Below are 22,711 nucleotides of genomic sequence, written 5' to 3'. Positions count from 1 at the left end.
ATTTAGTTCACATTCTTTTTTGGCAAACTTGCGGCTGTCTCAGGTGGTGGGTTGCGGCGGAGGCCGTCGCGGTGGTGGTGGTAGTTATGGCGGCGGCGGTTGTAGTGAGGAGGGAGAGAGAGTTGGGTTTTGAGAAGATGAAAAATTTGAAATGGGTAGTGAATGGGAATAGAGAAAGATATATGTATTTGAGTATGTTTTTTGATATAGCTACTAATTGTAATTTAGAAAATGAATTAGCTACTAATTATAATTAAATAAAAGGATAGTTATTATTAATAATTAAGTCTTAAAAGAATCTACCACCAGTAAAAATTCCTAAATTCTTTTAGGGTGCTGTGATTTAGGCCCATACATGCATAAGTTCGATTTTAAAATACAAAAATTAAAGACCAGCACAAAATAGGGGAAAAAGTGCAAATGACCCTTCTGTTTCTAATAAAGTTCTCTTATGGAAATTAACGGGTCATTTGCAGTTTGCCCTATTTTGTGCTAGTATGCATATCAAGACAAATAATTTTTTTCGCGGGGCCTAAGTTTATATTTTCGTATCACAATATTCAATAAATTATGCCCCGCGTCCTTAAAGAACTCGTGCCCAAGCATATGTTCGATCTGAAAGACAAAATTTAAAGAGCAGCCCATTTGAAGGCTAAATTGTACAATTAAATGGAAATTAAATCAAAATTCCAATTAATGCTGGCCCCAAACGGTGTGGATAAACCAACTACAAAGAAAAAACAATTAATTTAACTATGATGAACCTTCGCACGATAGTTGACATGTAGAAATGTAGATAAAGGATAGAGAAAAACTCAGTTGTACATAGTGCTGTTTTTGTTGTACCAGATCAGTTAGAAGTTAGTTAGTTAATGAGCTGTACAAATAACTGAATTAGGGATGAATTAGTTAGATTATATATTTTATATATACAGCTGTAATCTTCAGATTAAAAGTTGGATCAGTGGAAACATTTTCCCAATTCTCTCTCTTCTCTCTAACCGACTATCCTCTCTTCCTTCCATTGATGAACCTCCATTGTAGCTTCTTGAGCTTCCATGGCTGAATTCGAGCTGGTTTCAACATGGTATCAGAGCAGCGTTCACAACGATCCACAAGAAGCTGCTAAGTAAGATCGATTCAGTGTTAATTCTCTCTTTTCTTCATTTTCTATTGATTGTGCGAAAATCTGTGTGCAATCAAGTTCTGTGTGCAATCGAGTTCTCTATTCATTATTCGATTGCGATTTCCTTCTTGATTTCGTTTAGATTGAAGTTGAATTGTTGATTAATTCACTTGTACAAACTGAAATGGCACCGGAAACTCCCATTAATGTAGTTAACTTGAATGCAACTGGGTCTGCATCTATTAACAGTCAAGTGCTTGATTGTAACGATCCGCTGTATGTTCATCCATCTGATACACCTGGAGTTACACTTGTTCCTCAATTGCTTATAGGATCTGAGAACTACTCCGAATGGAGCAGATCTATGAAATTGTCATTACTTGTGAAGAACAAAATAGGTTTTATTGATGGCAGTTGTAAGAGGGGAGATTATGAAAATGATGCTTTTAGAACACATCAGTGGGATAGGTGCAATGCTATAGTTCAACAATGGATTATGAATTCAGTAGCACATGAATTGAGGAAAGGAATTGTCTATTCCTCAAGTGCTCAAAGGATTTGGAATGTCCTAAAAGAGAGGTTTGACAAAGTCAATGCTAGCAAAGTGTATCACTTGAACAGAGAAGTTAGCAGTTTATCACAAGGAACATCTAGTGTAGCAGTTTACTTCACCAGATTATGTGATTTGTGGGCTGAGTTTGAGTCAGTCATACCATTCCCAGGGTGTGATTGTCCTAAGTCTAGGGCATTTGTTGAGTTCCTACACCAATAGAAATTAATGAAGTTCCTGATGGGCCTAAATGATACATATCCTCATCAGAGGAGTCACATTCTAATGATGGACCCAGTTCCAAGTCTGGACCAAACTTACTCCATGCTTATTCAAGAGGAGAGTCAGAGAATCCATGGAGCATCTAGCTCACATTCAGGGGTGCTAAGGCAAGCACCATTGGAGAATGATAGTAGTGGTCCAATAACTGCAAATGCATCCCACATAAGGGGAAAGAGGTTTACAAATGCAAATCTGATTTGTGACCATTGTAAGACGAAGGGACACACAAGGGATAGTTGTTACAAACTAGTTGGATATCCCTCTCATTTCAAGTTCAACAATAGGAAGAAGAGTGCATATGACAATGCTACTACCATGGCTCACAATGCCTACATGAACTCAGGAAGTGTTGCTCCTATGGTTCATAGTGCCAACATGACCTCAAGTGTAGAAGTCCAGAACACAGATGGTACCAATGCTCATGCCCTTACTCCTGTCTTTACAAATGAGCAATATGATCAGATTGTGAGAATGTTAAAAATGATGTGCGAAGGAAAAGGTCCAGCAGATCCCTCAACTCAGTCAACAGCTATGGCCAACATGGCAGGTAAATCCATTCTTGAACAAATTCATTGGATAATAGACACTGGGGCTTCTAATCATATGGCTGCTTCCTTGAAACTTTTATCATCTCTTATTCCTGTTACTGGCCACACAACAGTTCAACTCCCAAATGGCGATAGTACTAAGATTACACACATTGGTTCTTGTCCTATATTCCCTAATCAATCCCTTAAAAATGTGCTCTATGTTCCTGAATTCAAATTTAATTTGTTGTCTGTTTCAAAGTACACTAGAGACCTGAACTGTTCTGTTACTTTCTATCCTGATTTTTGCCTGTTTCAGGACCTCTACAGTGGCATGGTGAAGGGGATTGGTAAGCATAAGGGTGGCCTTTACATCCTCAATCCTTCAACACCTGCTGCTGCTTCCACTCCTCAGTGCCTTTCTTCTACAGTTCAGACACAGTCACAGCCCAACATTCTATGGCATCAAAGACTTGGCCATGCCCCTTTCACCACCTTGCAGAAAATTCCAACTATAAAAACTTTGTTTACTGGTTCAAAGCCTTGTATTTGTCATGTATGCCCATTAGCTAAACAAACCAGATTCCCTTTTCCTATTAGTACCACAAAATCTGTTAGGCTTTTTGATCTTGTTCATATGGATGTGTGGGGTCCATATAGGGTAAGTACTTATAATGGCCATAGATACTTTCTCACCCTTGTTGATGACTATTCTTGAATAACATGGACTTTCCTTTTGAGATTGAAAAGTGATGTATATGTTGTCTTGCAAGATTTTATTCAACTTGTTGCCACAAAATTTGGTGCTTCTATTAAAGTTCTTAGATCTGATAATGGTTTTGAATTCCTGAATGCTCTTTGTCTTAACCTGTTTAAATCAAAAGGCATTGTTCATCAAAGTAGTTGTGTCCACACTCCACAACAAAATGGAGTTGTAGAGAGGAAACACAGACACCTCCTTGAGGTCAGTAGAGCTTTAAGATTCCAAGCTCATATTCCTCTCAAATTCTGGGGGGAGTGTCTCCTCACTGCTTCCTACATTATTAATAGGTTACCTAGTCCTATTCTCCATGGTAAATATCCCTATGAGTTGTTTCACTCTAAAACACCCTCTGTTGATCACATCAGAGTTCTAGGTTGCCTTTGTTATGCTACTAAGCCCAATTTTTCTGACAAATTTTCCTCTAAGTCCATTCCTGGTGTTTTCATGGGTTATCCCTCTACTCAAAAGGGCTATAAGGTCTATGATATTGCTACTGCTAAGCTGTTTGTTAGTAGGGATGTGTCTTTCAGGAAAGACATTTTTCCCTTCACCTTTCCTAAGTCTCATTTCCTCTATTCTTCTGTTCCACCATCCCCTCAGTTTTTTGTTGATTTTCCACCTGCTCCTCTTATCCCTCCTCCTTCCTCCTTTCTTCCTGCCTCACCACCTGCTCCTTCTTATCTTTCTCCCTCCTCTTCATCCTCACCTCTTCCTACTGTGTCTTCTCCTCTTCCTTCTGCACCCTCTCTCACTCATACTCCTCCTAAAAAGTCAGGCAGACCCACTAGGCCTCCTATTTGGTTAACTGATTATGCTCATCCACCCCCTCCTTCCTCTTCTCCTCACTCTATTGCCCACTTTGTCTCTTAGTCTCACCTTCCTCCTAAATATCAAAACTTTCTTGCCTCTTTTTCTTCTGACACTGAACCTTCCACCTATTCTCAAGCCATTAAAGATGATAGATGGGTCAAGGCTATGCAGCTTGAGATTGAGGCCCTTGAGCAGAATCATACTTGGGAGGTTGTAGATTTACCTCCTGGTCACACTCCTATTGGGTGTAAGTGGGTTTTCAAGATAAAATACCATGCTGATGGTTCTTTTGAGAGGTTCAAGGCCAGGCTTGTGGCTAAAGGATACACTCAGCAGGAGGGTCTTGACTTTCATGATGCCTTTTCTCCAGTTGCTAAGCTTACTACTGTTAGAGCTGTTATTGCTACTGCTGCCCTTAAACACTGGCCTATTTACCAAATGGATGCTCACAATGCCTTCCTCAATGGTGATCTTGAGGAAGAAGTCTATATGTCTCTCCCTCAGGGTTTTAGTATCCAAGGGGGGACTAAGGTGTGTAGGCTACTAAAATCTCTATATGGACTGAAGCAGGCTTCCAGACAATGGAACCTCAAACTTACTCAGGCCCTCCTTTCTTCTAGTTTTCAACAAAGTAAGCATAACTACTCCCTATTCACTAGGAGAATCCACAACAAGTTTGTAGTTATACTTGTGTATGTAGATGATCTACTAGTCACAGGAAATGACCCAATAGAAATTCAGAATTCCAAAGAAGCACTGCACAAAAAATTCAAACTTAAGGATTTAGGTGAACTGAGGTATTTCTTGGGGATAGAGTTTGCTAGATCAAAGGAGGGCATACTAATGTCACAGAGAAAATATGCTCTTGAAATGATTTCTGAGGTTGGCCTATCAGGTTCCAAGCATAAGGAGACACCCATGGAACAAAGCCTCAAACTTACCAGTCTTGAATTTGATGAGATTGTGAAAGCCAATATCACAGATGAAGTGTTAGAAGACAAAAAGAAACTTCAAGATGATGCATTAGCAGACAGGGGGAGTTACCAAAAGCTTGTTGGGAAACTTCTATATCTTACAATTACCAGACCTGACATCTCATATGCAGTACAATGTCTAAGTCAATTCATGCATGCACCTAAGAAATCTCACTATGAAGCAGCCTTGCACTTAGTCAAATATATAAAGAAGCAACCAGGACTTGGTCTGCTAATGTCAAGTAATAGTGGAGAATATGTACAGGCCTTTTGTGACTCAGACTGGGCAGCCTGCCCAATGTCAAGGAAGTCTGTCACTGGATATTGTATCAAGTTGGGATCATCTCTAATTTCCTGGAAAGCTAAGAAACAAAACACCATATCCAGAAGCTCAGCTGAAGCTGAGTATAGAAGCATGGCACAAACTGTAGCTGAATTGGTGTGGTTGACTGGGCTGTTGAAAGAAATACAGGTGCATTTGACATTGCCTGTTGATCTGTTTTGTGACAACAAGGCAGCATTACAAATTGCATCCAATCCCATGTATCACGAGAGGACCAAACACATCGAAATTGATTGTCACTTCATAAGGGAAAGACTACAAGAAGGCCTCATCAAAACAAGTCATATCTCAACACAGAACCAGCCAGCAGATTTATTCACCAAAGCATTAAGTCATCAGCAGCATGACTACCTACTTGGCAAGTTAGGAATGAAAAACATATTTCATTCTCAACTTGAGGGGGAGTGTAGAAATGTAGATAAAGGATAGAGAAAAACTCAGTTGTACATAGTGCTGTTTTTGTTGTACCAGATCAGTTAGAAGTTAGTTAGTTAATGAGCTGTACAAATAACTGAATTAGGGATGAATTAGTTAGATTAGATATTTTATATATACAGCTGTAATCTTCAGATTAAAAGTTGGATCAGTGGAAACATTTTCCCAATTCTCTCTCTTCTCTCTAACCGACTATCCTCTCTTCCTTCCATTGATGAACCTCCATTGTAGCTTCTTGAGCTTCCATGGCTGAATTCGAGTTGGTTTCAACATGACACATACATTTAAAACGAAGGTCTGAAAATGAATCCGCAACTTTTTTAATCCAAAAAGTGTTAAAAGGCATCAAAATATCCCACTTTAAAAAAAAAAACCAAACTACCTTTTGCGCACTAAATTGGTGCGCAATAGGACCAAACTGCAAATTTATAGTTGAGTCTATTGCACACTAAATTAGTGCGCAATATAGGTTTTTTTTTTTATTTTTTTTTATACAATTTTATAGTTCTCAAGTTCACATTTTTTTATATACTTTGACCAAAGATTAGTGTTTTAAAACTCCGAAATATCAATATTTTATATAGAACTTGATATCTTTTTTTGCGGACAACAATGTCGGCTCATTACATCAAGTATACCTAAACGTTTGGATTGTCGTTTTAGGAGTTGTAAAGTGCCTCGAAGTAAGTTTTGTTTGTTTGAATCTTGTTATCTTTAGGTTTAAGCAATATGTAGACACTTTTTATGTTTTATAGTGTTCACTAATGCTATTTACCTTGTTTTCTCAAATTGAATTTTCAACATTGAAATTGACATACAAAACTTCATTACCACGGGATTTCTGAAATATCAATATTTTATATAGAACCTGATATCTTTTTCTGCGAACAATAATGTAGGCTTAAACGTTTGGTTCGTCGTTTTAGGGGTTGTAAAGTGCCCCGAATTAAGTTTTATTTGGTGACTTGTTATCGTTAGGTTTAAGTGTTTTACTTTATATGTGTTTTATTTTATTAAGTTTTTACTTGTTTTTTTTTTTTTTTAGTCAAGGCAATTTTATTTTAAGGAGTAGAGGGAGAAAAACTAGTTGTAAATTGATGAAACTTTAAACGGTCATAACTTTGCGCTTGGTTGTTCGTTTTACGTGATTTTTTTTATTTTGGGTATTTTCCGAGATCTAGCGGGTCAAACTGCCGCAAGGTGGTTTGGCCAGGCCGATTTTCCAAAAAACGCCCATTATCTCATTCAATTTGAATTTTTTCCCAAATTGGTGCACAATTTTCATTCTTCTGTGGTTAAAATCTAATGATAAAAAGTAGATTTCAAGATGGAAATCCCGTGGTGATGAAGTTTTGAATGTCAATTTCAATGTTGAAAATTCAATTTAAGAAAACAAGATAAATAGCATTAGTGAACACTATAAAACATAAAAAGTGTCTCCACACTCCTTAAATGCCAACTTGGCTTGGTGATCTAGCTTTTTGACTACTTTTTTACCTCAACCACTAGCGATCGAACTTTGGTGGAGGGACATGATAAGGGATATTATTTTGTTATTGTATTTTTGAATTATTTTGAACCTCTCGTATTGGATGAATTATTTTTTAATATAATATTTTTATTTGTATATTCGAAATAAAGTAATGCCTTGACTAAATAATAAGACACTTAAATCAAAACCTTATAAAATAAAACACTTCAACCTAAAGATAACAAGATTCAAACAAACAAAACTTACTTCGGGGCACTTTACAACTCATAAAACGACGATCCAAACGTTTAGGTATACTTGATGTAATGAGCCGACATTTTTGTCCGTAAAAAAAGATATCAAGTTCTATATAAAATATTGATATTTCGGAGTTTTGAAACATGACTAATCTTTGGTCGAAAAAAAAAATCTCTATTGCGCACTAATTTAGTGCGCAATAGAACTTAACTGTAAATTTGCAGTTTGATCCTATAGAGCACTAATTTAGTGCACAAAAGGTAGTTTGGTTACTTTTTATTGGTGGGATATTTTGATGCCTTTTGACACTTTTTGGATTAGCTGGTCTGAAAATAGCATCAAGCTTTATCTAGCAGGCAATTGTGGCAAGTATTAGGAGGTATAATTTCTGGGCTTGAACGAGCCTGATATGATTTGAAGAACCATCGTACCCACTAATTGAGAACGTGACAGTAGTCTTAATAGTGTAAATGTGCATTTCCAAAATATATAGTCTCGGATTATATGAATAATTTGAGGGAAAGCCACAGAGTGCTAGCTTCTCCACTTGCTGCTATACATGAGTCCATGTCACAAAAGAAAAATAAAAGAATCGACCATTGATTATTCGTTCATATTTTTTATGTACATGGGAATTAAGGTTTACAATAATTCAATTTGTTTTGGAGTTAAGACGGTGGGAGGGCCCAATTGCTTTGATATAGGCCAAGGTTGACTACAATTCAACAACATTGAGAAGAGGAGCTGTACTACTGTTTAAATTCGACATGGAACAAGTTGTCAGCTTCATAGTTTCACACCTGAATTTTTATTTTAAGAACGTTATCAACTAAGTTGCCGACTTAGCAATTTCACACATGAAATTCCCTATCAATAAACACTTTTCATTGTGTTGCTCTTTACGAAGCTTTGTAATTTAATTTTAGAAAGCCAAGGGTCAACGCAACACATTTCTAGATTTATGGATTCACAAAGATCTCATGGCTGGATATGCACCAAATTTCTGATAGCATAGCTCCTAGAAACAGAATGTAGAGAAGCATCGAGGAATTGGTATTCCACTCATGTTGCAAAATGTTGAGAGCAGCACACCAAAGCACGTGTTTTCAACCAAAAGGAGCTTTTTCAAATTCCTTAAAAGGAAGAACAGTTTTCTCGTCAAATTCCTAAAAACTGACTAGGAGTAACAATATTTTCTTGTCTTCTTCAATTTTGCTAGCTCTTCTTTTTCAGTTTCCATGACTGAATTTACAAAATTACAACTAAGATCAGTAGTCATTGTGTTCATGAATTTTCCTGCCGTTTCCTAATGTACTGATTAACTACTACCCTATCATCTATTCATCTTGCTACCATTTTGATCACTAGCTAGTATTGCTACAATCAATGGCAAATGCTACTGCAAGGCATTAGACAAGTCACTATTTCCTTCCTTTCTGGTCGATTGATTCTTTTGCTTTCTCAGATAGCATTTTGTTTTCACTTCGTTTTCTCTCCCAATCGATTCCAATTTTGTACTCCTGCAGACAGAGAAAAAGAATCAGGATTCAGATATTCAAAGAGGTTAAAAAAGCAAAGAATCCGTTTGGAGATATAAATAAATGATGAAAAAAGCATCAATTGTAGGAAACCCCACGATGATAGGATAGCAATGCAAATAGGACAATAGAGTTAAGAGGTTTTTTTGTAAAATTACCATGTGAAAAAGAAACCCCTTTATGGATCTTCTAAAGTTACATAAGTGGATGTTGATACTTGATATGTAGCATTTGTAGACAGAGGCGGATCCAAAATTTGAAGTTTGTGGGTTCCCAACTAGCAGTGTCTGTTGTTACTGGGTTCTTAGCTCAAATTTCTTATATATTTGAAGAGTTTCACATTATAAATACAAGGTTCGAATAAAAGTTGCGAGTTCTCGCGAACCCACACACCTAATGTGGATCCGCTCCCGTTTGTAGATCTCAATTTCAATCGAGAAAGCAGGACAAAAGCTATGTTATACAATCTTGAAGCGAAAGTCTAACAAATTGGTGAAAATATATTGTCCCACACTATCAGTAATGAGTTCTCCTTCCAGCAATTGAGTAGTTAATTGACGTGTTGTGGTGAGTATAATGATGCAAAGCTCTATTTTGCTTACGTAGAGCAGATTAAATAGCTAAGTCCAGACAGAACTGCAGAACCTAATTCAGTCCTATCATTAAGATAACAATTGAATAGCTGGATCCCCACGTCAATAGTACTGCAAATTGCGGAGTAATTCACCACGGCAAGGAACCTTCATATACCTACCACTCATTTAAAAAAAAAAAAAAATCTATATCAGTTTGTACATCGATTAATTTTACGAAATATTGTGCTATCTTCTATCCGTACATGAACCGAATAATTCTATCTACCAAAACTTAGACATGTGAAGAAATTACCTAGTAGGAGTAGTATCTTTGCCTCCACTAAAAATTTAAACCTATGACCTTATAATTCTTACCTTAATTCATTCTCCCTCTTCACTGCCGTATACCTACCATTCCTTGGAAGCAAAGATAAAGTAATAGTGACACCAAGATAAGCTTATCTACTCATGTCCCTGTTTCTCATGTTCTTCACTGTACTATTTTGAAACCAGAGCATACTTCAGATGTAATAATATCATTGTTACGCTAAACTGTTCATAGGTACGTTAACTTCAATGTGAAAGTTCAACTCATTATCATGCTTATTAGTGAAGAGACGGGTTGATGAACCAAATAATACAGTATTCATGTTTAATTAGACAGAGAAAATAACTGTTTAATCATTTGATTTTTGACGCGAAGGAACACAGAATGCACAAATAAACATAGTACAGACTACAGAGTAGCTAAGAGGTAAATTGACTCACCTTTCCACATTGTATGAAGAAGATCTCTTTAGAGCTGGAAATTTCTGCTTCTTCATCTCTATTAAACTCCCACTAAAATACTCCTTATCTTTCAACTTAATTCTCTCTTCACTTCCATGATATTCCACCATTGGACTCTCTACATCCTTCAGCACTTGATTGGTACACCTGCCACGTGGCACCAGTGTTTTATATTGTGAAATTAAAGAACCGGGCCCACAGTGCTTGAAGGACATGGAACCACAATAGAGTAATTGCATCAGAACGGAAGATGCTTTATTACTCTTTCCGCTTGATTGAATTTTAGCCGTAGGATCTTCGCTGATTGTATGTGGCCGTAAGATCACTTTTCCATCCGCCTTCATCAACGTCTCAAGCGTTTCGGAGCTTGAATGGGACGTTGGTGGTGAGATTTCACCTCTATTCAGCTCCGTTGACCGGTCCGGTTCTTTACCGTCCAGTTTAATTGTCCGGTCTTCTCTCAACTCTTCTTCTTCTTCTTCGACGACTCGCATTGCTCTTCGACGACGTCGTTTGTCATCGGTTTGAGTAGACGCATTGGCGGCGGCTCTTCCGATGAATTCGCCGGAAACTAAGTACTCATGGAAATCGGAGGAACTCCAGGACTGGTTACGACGTCTTGCTACAACTGGAAACTCACGATCTTCACTCATTTTCTCAGGCACTGGATTTCTAGAATTAGGACATTCAATTTCATCCTGTTGTGAAGGGAATGAATTATTGAGAAGCTCTGATCCTTTAAGAACATACTCTTTACCATGTGCTGGGTATATAAAATCATCCTCTGTTAAATCGTGCCACACGAATCCATTCCTATAGCTTCTGAATTGTCGAAAATAGTAAGAAATTAATTTCAGCTCCATATGGATATATAAACAACGCAATAACAGAAATTTAACTAGAAATTGGAAAGTAATTCACCTTTTAGCAGACCAGGAGTACATAGAGGCCATGCCTTTTCCACGAAGACAATTCAAGCGGTTGATCACATCTGAATGAAATGTCAAACAAAAAAGAATCAGAATATTTGAAATCATATGAACACACGCTATATGACTATCTTCAGCTATTAATTAAATAATATGCATACCTCTGAGATAGAGACCATCAGGAGAGGATATTAGGGGAACTTCCATAAAATGAGGATGTTCAAGTTGGCCATTTCTGGAGAGATAGTAAACAACGGGTACTTTGTTGAGCTTATTATGGTTAGGGGGTTCAGTCCAAACTTTAGTGCGTTCAGGGCTTGTTTCTCTGCCTTTCCATTTCTTGTGCATTTGGAGCTGAGTCGTTCTTGACGTCACCGACATTGTTCTTCTTCCAATCGCTTAGTTTGAGAAACGTAGAAGAAATAGAACCTCCTCGATTTATTTCTATATGAAGAAATTAATGTTTTTCGAGGTTGAAAGCTTGGAATTCCGTGAGGTTGAAACTGAAAATGTAGAGATCAGAGTGAATGGCTGGGGTTCACGTTTATATGGTGAGATGTGCGCGTTTGGACTCTGGAAGGAGCGAGGGAGTAGAGTTTCAAATATAGGATGCTGCAGTCTCCAGACAAAAGCTACATGACAAATTTTGAGAACTCGTTGATTTCAGTTACTTTTTTTTTTTTCGGTACTTCTTTTACTTTCCACTCCCCCTCCCATATTAGTCACCAATTTTTTATAGTTATGTGAACGTCTATGCAAAAACTACTACTACTACAAGTTTTTTTTTTTTTCCTCATGTGAATTTAATGAAAAATATCTTTTAAAATTTTAGTTAAAGTTCATATAGTTTGGCTCTTAAAACAAGAAACATCACAACTAATTTGAAATGGAGAGAGCAGCAATATTTATATTGTTAGTTAATTGAATTAGCGATTAGCTTATTGTATATTGAAAATCGAGAAATAATATGCTCTCATTTTTTAAAGTACGGAGTATTTCTTTCTGAACAAATTTTGTCATTAGTAAAACCTCTTATTTCTAGGTGAAAGCATTAGTAGAGGAAATTCAAGATCTAAATTTGATGAATTGAATTCTTAAGTTATGATTATGGAATTTAATAAAATTTTAATTTTAGTAAATTTTTATTTAATGCTCCGTATTTAAAGTATTGAGTTCAGTTGAACTCGTTCAAATTATGTTTCATCCGCCGCTGCCCACTGAGTGTGAAGATGCGTATAAGTAATCCTTGCTCGAGGTAAAAGTGTGAAATGCTTATAAGTAATCCTTGCTTATCCCATACTTTTAAGAAGTATAAAAGGATCGCATAGAAAAAAAAAAAGGGGTTGCGCGTTATGCCACGACTATGAATCTGCCTTTAATCATGACGATTGAGAAATGCCCATCAGGTAGAATGTCTTTGCAAGAATTAGTTGATCAAAACGATGGAATAACAGACTCATTTTAAAGCCTCATCCCTAGTGAGTTATGCCTTTTAGAAGTAACATTAGTTTAAGGGTAAAAATATATCCATACAAAGTAATATCAAATCAATAGATACATATGTATTTCCGTATAAAATTCTCGCACTTGACCATGTTTAATTAATAAATATCCTCACTTCATTAAACTTTTCCATGATAAGGGACTACAAAACAGAAATGAGAAATTGCAAAGATTTTTTTTACGATAATCTATATTAATATTATATACAAAAAATATATATATGTATATAAGTTCTTCTTAAGTAGAGGATGATAAAGTTAATTGGAGAATCACCTTCCATTATACTTGGAGCTTAAAGTGATTGTTACCAACTTTCACATTTTGAATTCAATTAGTATGTTTCATCATCTACCATGACACATTTAATTATAAAAATGCTGTTTAGTCTAATTTTCTTTTGGGTTTTCAGGTACAATTTTAATTAAGAATTTTGGTATTTTAGAAAGAGGGGTTGATGAGAAAGAAGGGAGGTCAAACGTTCACACTTCACACTACTTAATTTTGGGGAAAAATCGAGAATCCGTCAAAGTAGTTGACTTAATTTGTTTATTACCTCAACGCACATTGACCGAATCTTCTGATGATCACGTTTATTCCGTCCACATTGAAGAGACCTAACAAGAAATGGGGAGCCAACCTAATATGTTGCACACTTAAAAAAAAAAAAAATACTTCCTCCTACGGTAAATAATTATTTGTCACTAGCCATATCAAATTATATTTATTTATGATAACTAAATAATTAAAATTAGTTAAATATATAAGTTAATTCTTAATTATGATTAAGTAATATAAAATTATGTACGAACATATCGTGTATGCCTTAATTTGGTATATATTAAGTGCATGAATAATTATTTTTTCAAATTTTTACCATTCGCATTCTGCTCTTTCGGTCCGTCGACCACAAATCAATATTATCCAAATGAAACAAATTATAAAATCAATATGAGTGACCAACTGACCGTACGAATGAGATCTTGAGTAGATTGGTGAAGTGGACGAGAAAAATCTACTATTTGACGTGTCCATATCTTTAGCCTATTGCTATTTATTGCTTAAACATTTTATAAATCGTTTAAGTTGCAAATGCTTATCTTTTTGGTACTATTATTTTAGTATTGAATTGATATGATATTTTAGTATTAAATTAACTTTCGAATTTTTATTTTTAATGGTACTGATATAATGTATGGACTAATTTAGATCACATTTTAATCATCCATTCTCGTGAGAATTATTTATTGGAGGGCTGTGTCTGTGTGTGTTGGTCAACTAAAAGAGCAAAAAGTTCAAAGTTCAGACAGGCTTGAAAGGCCCAATTTCACGTTGGTTGTTGACGCAACCCAGCTTCCTACGTACGCGCTACTACTCCAAGCATTTACTCGGACGACAACTATTATTTTGTATCGCACCGGCAACGTGCCCTATTATTTTTTCCATTTCGAATATCTGTACTGCTCTGAAACAGACTTGCTTCCCAGAGTACACCTTCATTATTTTTATCCTTAAAAGCCAGAATACCTTTCTATTTAAAGAAATAGTGCTCGATGAAAGGATTCAGATATCACAATATAATGTGAACCGCGGAGAGAGCTGGTCGCTCAATATTCTTATGGAGAAACCATACTATAAACAGTACTGAAAGGGCTTTCAATACATTATTAGCTTGGTTATATGCTACAACATTTCCTCCTATGTACACATAAGAAAATGTAATATGTTTATACCTCAACAATGTAAAGCGAGTTACACATTTCACTATGCCAAGCTGTGAGGTGTACGTGGTGAATATCACTTCGGGGTATGCGTTAACGCCTTTGACAGACATTATAGAATCCGCCAACGCTCTTAAAAACTCGAGTCGGTCTTCCATCCATCTGATCGGAGGTAATGGTTAACGAGGTCGTCTTCACAACCTTCTCCCTTTTGTCCCTAAGTTGGAATAAGATATTTCTATTTTTATTCTAATATTTCTTACTCTATTTGATATATATTTTAAGTTCAATTTATCTGAATTCGCGTAAGAAAATCTGATTTACTATATTGTACAGTTACTATGCAGTGTAATTACTACATTAGTAATTATTCTCCTAATAAGTATACTGTAATTTCCAAAGACACCCTAAAATTACTTTGAAAGCCGAAAATCAGCATTAGACTAACTTGGACAACCTTTAAAGTGGTGTCAACAAAGGGTCAGACGGTGCAAATAATCCCAGCTTTTACTGGGTCGTTGCTTGGGCCGAGCGCTACTTACTTAACAACGGCAGGCCGATGTTACAATAGCAAGCCTCGGTGTATAGTCCATGAGTCAAGAACCAACTATTGTTTTGAGATGCGGAATTGAGATTCCTCTAAATAAGCCGCAGCCCGGTGCATTAAGCTATCGCTATGCAGGGGTTCGGGAAAGGGATGGATCACAAGAGTCTATTGTATATATTCTTACCCTACATTTCTGCAAGATGCTGTTTCCACGGCTCAAACCCGTGACCTACAGATCACATGACAACAACTTTACCAGTTACGCAAAGGCCCCCCTTTTGAGATTCCTCTAAATACTCCAAGATATTGTGGCAACTTGTACGCCTTCTATTGTCTCTGGTTTACGTTCTAGACATTTTTTTCAAAACTTTTTAAAGTTTTATTTTAATTATAATATAATGTTGCTCCGTAAATTATAGAGCTTAGTTTTTCACTTAGAATCTTAATTACATATAATATTATGCTTAGATTATCAAACTAAATTTTGTATATTTTTTTATTTTGAATTTTATAAAGCATAATCTTAATTTACTTTCTATAATCTTACTAACTTTATCTATTTCTTATGTTCTAAACAATAAAAAAACAGTTTTGTGGATTACCGTCCGGTCTTTAAGATTAGTTTTTGAAAGGTAAAATGTTCTCTCCTATGTTTTCGTCCTTTAAAACATGATGGAGCCAATACATAAGATGATGGCAACTGCAGAAACGTTGACAGTCCAACGTCGATCCAAATTTTGCCACAAAATGTCTCCAATTATAAGTAGAAAACTAATAACGTGAGATTGTAAAATTAGCTCATGAAAATATGACCCCGTCAGTATGTTCAAACTTAATGGTTCGCCTGTTTATTAACTTCGTCAATGTTGGCCTGGCCACTTCAGCTCATCTAACAATTGCACTAAATATATATGTTACCCAAATTGACTATGAGAAATTTGTCTAAATATCAACTCGAGTAAATAACCTGTACATTTTGTTAGCTCTGTATATTTTAACTCATCCGTCCAACCTACCTATCTGACATGACCAATAATAACACGCTTGTGTTCCCGACATTTCTCCTATAGGAAAAGAAAGGAATCATGTGATTCTTTCTATCTCTGTACTTTCTCGCTCTTATGGAGTTGTATCCCCTAATTAAGTTGAAAAGGAAAAAGAGAAAGGAGAAACAATAATGGCAGTCGCAATTAATTAGAATTGGATAAGACGATGACAACTAGTGGCTGATGATTTTTATCAGCCCAAGCATCCACGAAAAGTATATTATCTATAAGACACTTTGGTACGTGTAGATAGTCTAACATATGAACAATGACGAATTTCATAAAAGGGGCTTATCTTAAATCAAATCACAAGGAATAGAAATAAAAGTTGAAGGAATTGCAGTCATCTTCACCTATCCCACATTTTTGTGCCATCCAAATTGTATGTTAAATCAGAACGGACAAATTAAATGGCCAATATAGCTAAGATAAGATTGCGCACATTTGCAATTGAGTCTTGTCTACTATCACTAGACACGGGCTGATTTAAGAAGAGTTCTGTGAGTTTAGGCTAAATCGATAGCTTTAGTCTTGAATTCTGTCTCTATATAACAGAATACAAACAAAATTGATGTAGTCATATATGATAAGATTATTAGGACTCATAGTCCATGTATTTGTATTGTACTAGGTTAGCTATTTCCCTTACCAATTGTTAGAGTACAGAAACCCCATGAAAAAGAAAAGAAGAGGAGAAATGACGAAGAAACAAAAGAAGAGCAGAAATGACGAAGAGAGAGAGAAGATACGATGAAGAAGATGAACACAAAATGAGTCAAACTCAGTTCAACACTTCAAGATGATCTAGAATGTTCCTATACAGGTGGAGATATCTCAGCCACACATAACACACTTGATGGATCAAATCTCCACCCTTGGATAAATAATACACAACTGTAAATACACCCAATTGACCAGCACATGCAATGCACAGTTGTAAATATACCCACATGACCAGCACGTGAGGGAATAAAATTAGTTACACATTGAACAAATTAGAGTAGAACAGTTGTAAATCAGTTTTTCCATTTTTCTATTACTTTCTTATTTCATCTCTATTGTATATATAGCTGTACATGGATTTAATGAAAGATATACAAAAAATTTCCCAAATTGGAGTGTCTTCTTCTTCAATTTATTATATGGTATCAGAGCAGGTGTAAGCTCGATTCCAGATCTGTATCAAATATCAAATTCACCTTCAAATCCTTAGAAAGTCGAAATGCCTGAAACAGAACCAACTGAAGGGTTAAACAGTGTTGTAAAGGCCATCACATATGATAATAATCATCCTTATCATTTAAACAATTCAGATTCACCTGGTATGACTCTAGTCAACACTATTTTTGATGGAAGAGGATACCTAGGTTGGAGGAGATCCATCCTTCTAGCCTTATCAGCCAAGAAGAAACTTGGTTTTATCAATGGAGCATGTAAAGCTCCAGATCTGAAATCTGTAGAGTATGAACAATGGAATTGTGTTAATGACATAATCATATGTTGGATATCAAATGCACTGTCAAAAGACATTGCTGACAGTGTGATGAGCTCTAAAACTGCAAAAGAGCTTTGGGACAGCCTAGAAAAGAGATTTGGTAAATCAAATAGTGCCAAACTCTATCACTTGCAAAAGGAACTATCAGGTCTAGTGCAAGGTAACAGTGACATTGCCGGATATTTTACTAAACTTAAGAGACTATGGGATGAACTGGATGGTTTGAATGTTATTGTTTGTTGCACATGTGAGTGTGTTTGTGATGGAAAGGAGAAGTTAACTAAATCACTAGAGGATCAGAGGCTGATCCAGTTTCTAATGGGTTTAAATGACGTGTATGCTCAGGCAAGGGGAAACATACTCATGGTGAATCCCTTGCCTGGAATAGATATTGCGTATTCTTTACTTTTGCAAGATGAGAATCAAAGGGAAGTGTATGCAAATGCACATTTCACCTCAGATTCTACATCTTTCATGGTGGCTGGACAAGCTAAACAGCCCAACAACCAACTTTTTGCTGAGTTTGCAGCATTCATGGCTAATGGACAGGCAAGAAATACACAAAAATTCAAAAACCAACCAGTGAAAGGGACAAACACATCTCAGAAATTCAACAGTACCAGTCAAAGGTTTGTTAAACCATAACAGAGGTTCAGAAGCAAGAAAAAGTACAATCCCAATGTATCTTGCACCTATTGTGGGAAAACAGGACACACACATGATGATTGCTACAGGTTACATGGGTTTCCTGAAGATTTTGATTTTACTAATTCCAAAAACTATCAAACTTCAATCAAAGCAAATGCAGGGTTAACATATGAGGAAGGTGAAACCATTGGTGGACAAAATTTTGAAGTGAGTGATAACAATTTTGGAGACCAATTTAGCAAAGAGCAAATCGCAGAGATGATGCAGATGTATAAGCACAGTAAAATGACACAAACAGGTAAAACAGGAATTAATGCAAATGCAGTTACAGGTACCATTCTTAAGTACTCAGGATCAGTATTCACTAGTATTAAGTCAAACACTTGGATCATTGATTCAGGCACATCAGAACATATGTGTTTTGACCCTAATTCTTTCTTGTTTCTCATTCCACTCCCTAAACCTTTGAACATTAGTTTACCTAATTATTTCAAGGTAAGTGTTACTCATATAGGGAGTATTTCCATCCTACCAGGTCATGTCATAACTGATGTACTTCATGTACCAGATTTCAAATACAATCTGCTGTCAGTTCATAAATTTTGTGTTCAGTTCAAATATGATATCCTATTTACCTCTATTGGGTGTTTGTTGCAGGGCCTTTCAATGAAGAGTCCTCAAGTTTTTGGTGAAGTTAGAGAGGGCCTTTACTTATTAGAGCCTAATAGTACCAGATCTAGGAGTACTTTTTCAAATGATGTATTTTCAATTCCAAAAGGAAGAAATTCCATTTCAGAGTCTGTTTCTACTTCTATTCCAGTGCATGTTAATGTTGTTCCTAATGTAAAGCTTTGGCATGTAAGGTTGGGTCATCTACCATTTTCAGCAATGAAACATTTGAATTTCCTTCATTGTAATTCCAATTCTGATTTTATTTGTGATGTTTGTCCAAAGGCTAAACAAACTAAACACCTTTTCCCTGTTAGTAGTATTAAATCTAAGTATATATTTGACCTTATTCACATTGACACTTGGGGTCCTTACAAGTCTACTACTTAAAATGGTTTTAGATTCTTTCTTACCATAGTAGATGACTACAGTAGAGGGACCTGGACATTTTTACTGAGTACTAAAAGTAATGCATTTCCTGTGCTAAAAAGTTTCCTGTCCATGGTTGAAAGGCAATTTAATGTGAAAGTTAAAGTGATAAGGTCTGACAATGCTTTCGAATTGGGGACAGGGACACATGAAGCAACTTTTCTTGCTTCACAAGGGATCATGCATCAATTGTCTTGTGTAGGTTCCCCTCAACAAAATGGAATTGTTGAGAGAAAACACAGACATCTTTTGGAGATTGCTAGGGGTTTGATGTTTCAATCCAAATTACCCATATCCTATTGGGGAGAATCTATTTTAACTGCTACCCACATCATTAATAGGTTGCCATCTAGTGCGCTTAAAGGACAGACCCTTTATGAGGTTCTTTTTCAGTAGCAGCCTAGCTATGGTCACTTAAGGAATTTTGGGTGCCTATGCTATGCTTCAACTTTGACACAGGGAAGAACTAAATTTGATGAAAGAGCAGCTGCTTGTGTTTTGCTCGGTTATCCCTTACAACTAAAAGGGTATAAACTGTTGGCTCTAGATACAAGGAAGGTGTTTGTATCAAGGGATGTAAAATTTCATGAATCACACTTCCCTTTCAGTTCATCTGATACTTCAGCCAACCAAATCTTTCCAAATTCCCCTCTGTTTTCAGACCTTCCTTATGTCCCCTCATCTCACATTGTTTCAGACTCAGAAAATCATGCTATGCCCTCAGATTCTTCCCCCACACCTGTTTTACAATTAACTCTTACACTATCTCCTCCCACACTACCCACTCCCACACAAACCAGTTCTGGGCCTATTTCTAATCTTCCACTTCAAGACTCTACTCATAACAATATCCCAGCATCTTCTACACCTACTTCTACTTTTCCTTCTCTACCAATTCCTTCTAACCCAACTAGACAATCCAGTAGATTATCCCACCAGCCTGCTTACTTAAAAGACTACATCTGCAACAGTGTGGTCTTCACTGATTTAGACAATGCATGTTTTGTTCAACCATACAAACCTACTACTTATGCTTTTTCTTCTTTGACTCCTCATAATCAACAAGTTCTTCATTCTCTTTCTACCATCAGTGAACCTAGCTGTTACAATCAAGTTTCTTAACATCCGGGATGGAGGGAAGCCATGGACTCGGAAATCCAGCCTTTAGCACATAATAAGACCTGGGAGGTGGTTGAGTTGCCTAAAGGAAAAAGGGCTTTACCTTGCAAATGGGTTTACAAAGTGAAACACCTTTCAGATGGTAGCATTGAACGGTTAAAAGCCAGGCTGGTGGTAAGGGGGGATATTCAAAGGGAGGGAATCAACTATGGTGAGACCTTTTCACTAGTCGTGAAGATAACAACTATACGTTGTTTGCTTACAATTGCAGCTAAAAAGGATTGGTCAGTCTCACAATTGGACGTCAATAATGCATTCCTTCATGGTGACCTCCAAGAAGAGGTTTTTATGAAATTTCCAGCAGGATTGACTCCCCCCAGTCCCAATCATGTTTATCTTTTGAAAAAGTCCCTATATGGGTTAAAACAAGCTTCACGGCAGTGGTATGCTCGGCTTGCAGGGGCTTTAAGCTACAAGGGTTATTCTTCATCATTAAATGACTATTCTTTATTCTTCAAACAAACAGGGACTCTTATCTCCATTTTAGCAGTCTATGTCGACGATATTTTACTAACAGAGGATGACTTGGAAGAAATTAAGGATATCACATGCTTTCTCAACACAGAGTTCAAAGTCAAGAATTTGGGGGACATTCACTATTTCCTTGGAATGGAAATTTTACGAGAAAAGCATGGTTTTATTGTGAATTAAAGGAAATTTACCTTAGACATGCTTCAAGAATTTTATGTGTCCCATTTACCGAAGGCTACTTCTCCCTTGGACCCTTCTTCAAAGCTTCGAGCAGACAATGGCCCTCGCATGGATAACCCTACTCTTTATCGACATTTGGTCGGAAAGTTGAATTACCTAACCAATACTCGACCGGATCTCTCTTTTGCTGTTCTTGCCCTCAGTCAATATATGCAATGACCTTGTCTTCCACATTTCTCTACTGCTTTACGAGTATTACGGTATCTAAGTTCCGATCCGGGTCAAGGGATTCTCCTTTCTTCAAATCCATCATTCTATTTACTTGCTTTTTGCGATGCGGACTGGGCGTCTTGCAAGGATTCTCGTAGATCTGTCAGTGGGTTCTTCATTACCCTCGAAGGAGCTCCGATCTCGTGGAAATCAAAGAAACAAATTTCAATTTCCTTGTCTTCTGCAGAGGCAGAATACCGATCCATGAGACGCGTCACTGCTGAACTAACTTGGCTAATCTGTCTTCTTGAAGACCTCTCCGCTCCCATTTCACTCCCAATCCCCCTTCACTCCGATAGACAGGCCGCCATTCACATAGCCCGTAACCCGGTTTTCCACGAACGAACCAAACACGTCGAATTGGACTGCCATTTTGTCCGTCAGCAGTTCCTTGCTGGGTTAATCATACTCTCTTTTGTTCCTTCTCAATATCAACTAGCAGATCTATTTACCAAATCACTTTCTGGGGTTTCTCACAGCTCCATTTTGAATAAGTTGGGGATCATACCATTCCCCTCCATCTTGAGGGGGGATGTTAGAGTACAGAAACCCATGTCAACCATGAAAAAGAAAAGAAGAGGAGAAATGACGAAGAAACAAAAGAAGAGCAGAAATGACGAAGAGAGAGAGAAGATACGATGAAGAATATGAACACAAAATGAGTCAAACTCAGTTCAACACTTCAAGATGATCTAGAATGTTCCTATACAGGTGGAGATATCTCAGCCACACATAACACACTTGATGGATCAAATCTCCACCCTTGGATAAATAATACACAACTGTAAATACACCCAACTGACCAGCACATGCAATGCACAGTTGTAAATATACCCACATGACCAGCACGTGAGGGAATAAAATTAGTTACACACTGAAAAAATTAGAGTAGGACAGCTGTAAATCAGTTTTTCCATTTTTCTCTTACTTTCTTATTTCATCTCTATTGTATATATAGTTGTACATGGATTTAATGAAAGATATACAGAAAATTTCCCAAATTGGAGTGTCTTCTTCTTCAATTTATTACACCAATATCCCTTTGTATTCATATATATATATATATATATATATGAAGACAGATGCACAGCGGCTGCATGACCCTAATACTAATTCTTTGTTACATGGTATCAGAAGTTCAGGGCTTTCCCTAACCTATCGTTGTCTTTCTTTTTAGCCACTTCCT

The 22,711-nt window shown here is 36.7% G+C and overlaps 2 protein-coding genes across 5 annotated transcripts; one reads left to right on the top strand and one right to left on the bottom strand.

Annotated features, from left to right (window-relative positions):
- The first annotated feature begins 1,310 nt into the window (after window positions 1-1,310).
- Window positions 1,311-1,898, top strand: LOC132617687 (uncharacterized). Its single transcript, XM_060332752.1, has one exon. The coding sequence runs from the start codon at window positions 1,311-1,313 to the stop codon at window positions 1,896-1,898; it is 588 nt and encodes a 195-aa protein (XP_060188735.1).
- A 6,763-nt stretch (window positions 1,899-8,661) lies between these two features.
- Window positions 8,662-11,963, bottom strand: LOC132605417 (protein SOSEKI 5-like). Of its 4 annotated transcripts, none has more exons than XR_009569185.1 (5): window positions 11,532-11,963; window positions 11,363-11,432; window positions 10,421-11,263; window positions 9,680-9,827; window positions 8,921-9,059 (listed from the first exon to the last, which is right to left on the bottom strand). XR_009569185.1 is itself a non-coding variant. In XM_060318574.1 (4 exons), the coding sequence occupies exons 1-4, from the start codon at window positions 11,749-11,751 to the stop codon at window positions 8,936-8,938; spliced, it is 1,257 nt and encodes a 418-aa protein (XP_060174557.1). In that variant the 5' UTR covers window positions 11,752-11,958; the 3' UTR covers window positions 8,662-8,935. The 4 variants fall into 4 exon arrangements, 1 of the variants encoding a protein (XP_060174557.1); XR_009569186.1 differs by having other exon boundaries at window positions 8,922-9,059; window positions 9,723-9,827; XR_009569183.1 differs by having other exon boundaries at window positions 8,926-9,059; window positions 9,236-9,827.
- Between the last annotated feature and the right edge of the window lie 10,748 nt (window positions 11,964-22,711).

This window comes from Lycium barbarum, chromosome 1 (assembly GCF_019175385.1).
Source record: "Lycium barbarum isolate Lr01 chromosome 1, ASM1917538v2, whole genome shotgun sequence".
Taxonomy (NCBI): domain Eukaryota; kingdom Viridiplantae; phylum Streptophyta; class Magnoliopsida; order Solanales; family Solanaceae; genus Lycium; species Lycium barbarum.
Note: the sequence above shows the minus strand (reverse complement) of the source record. Positions and strands in the feature narration are given on the sequence as shown.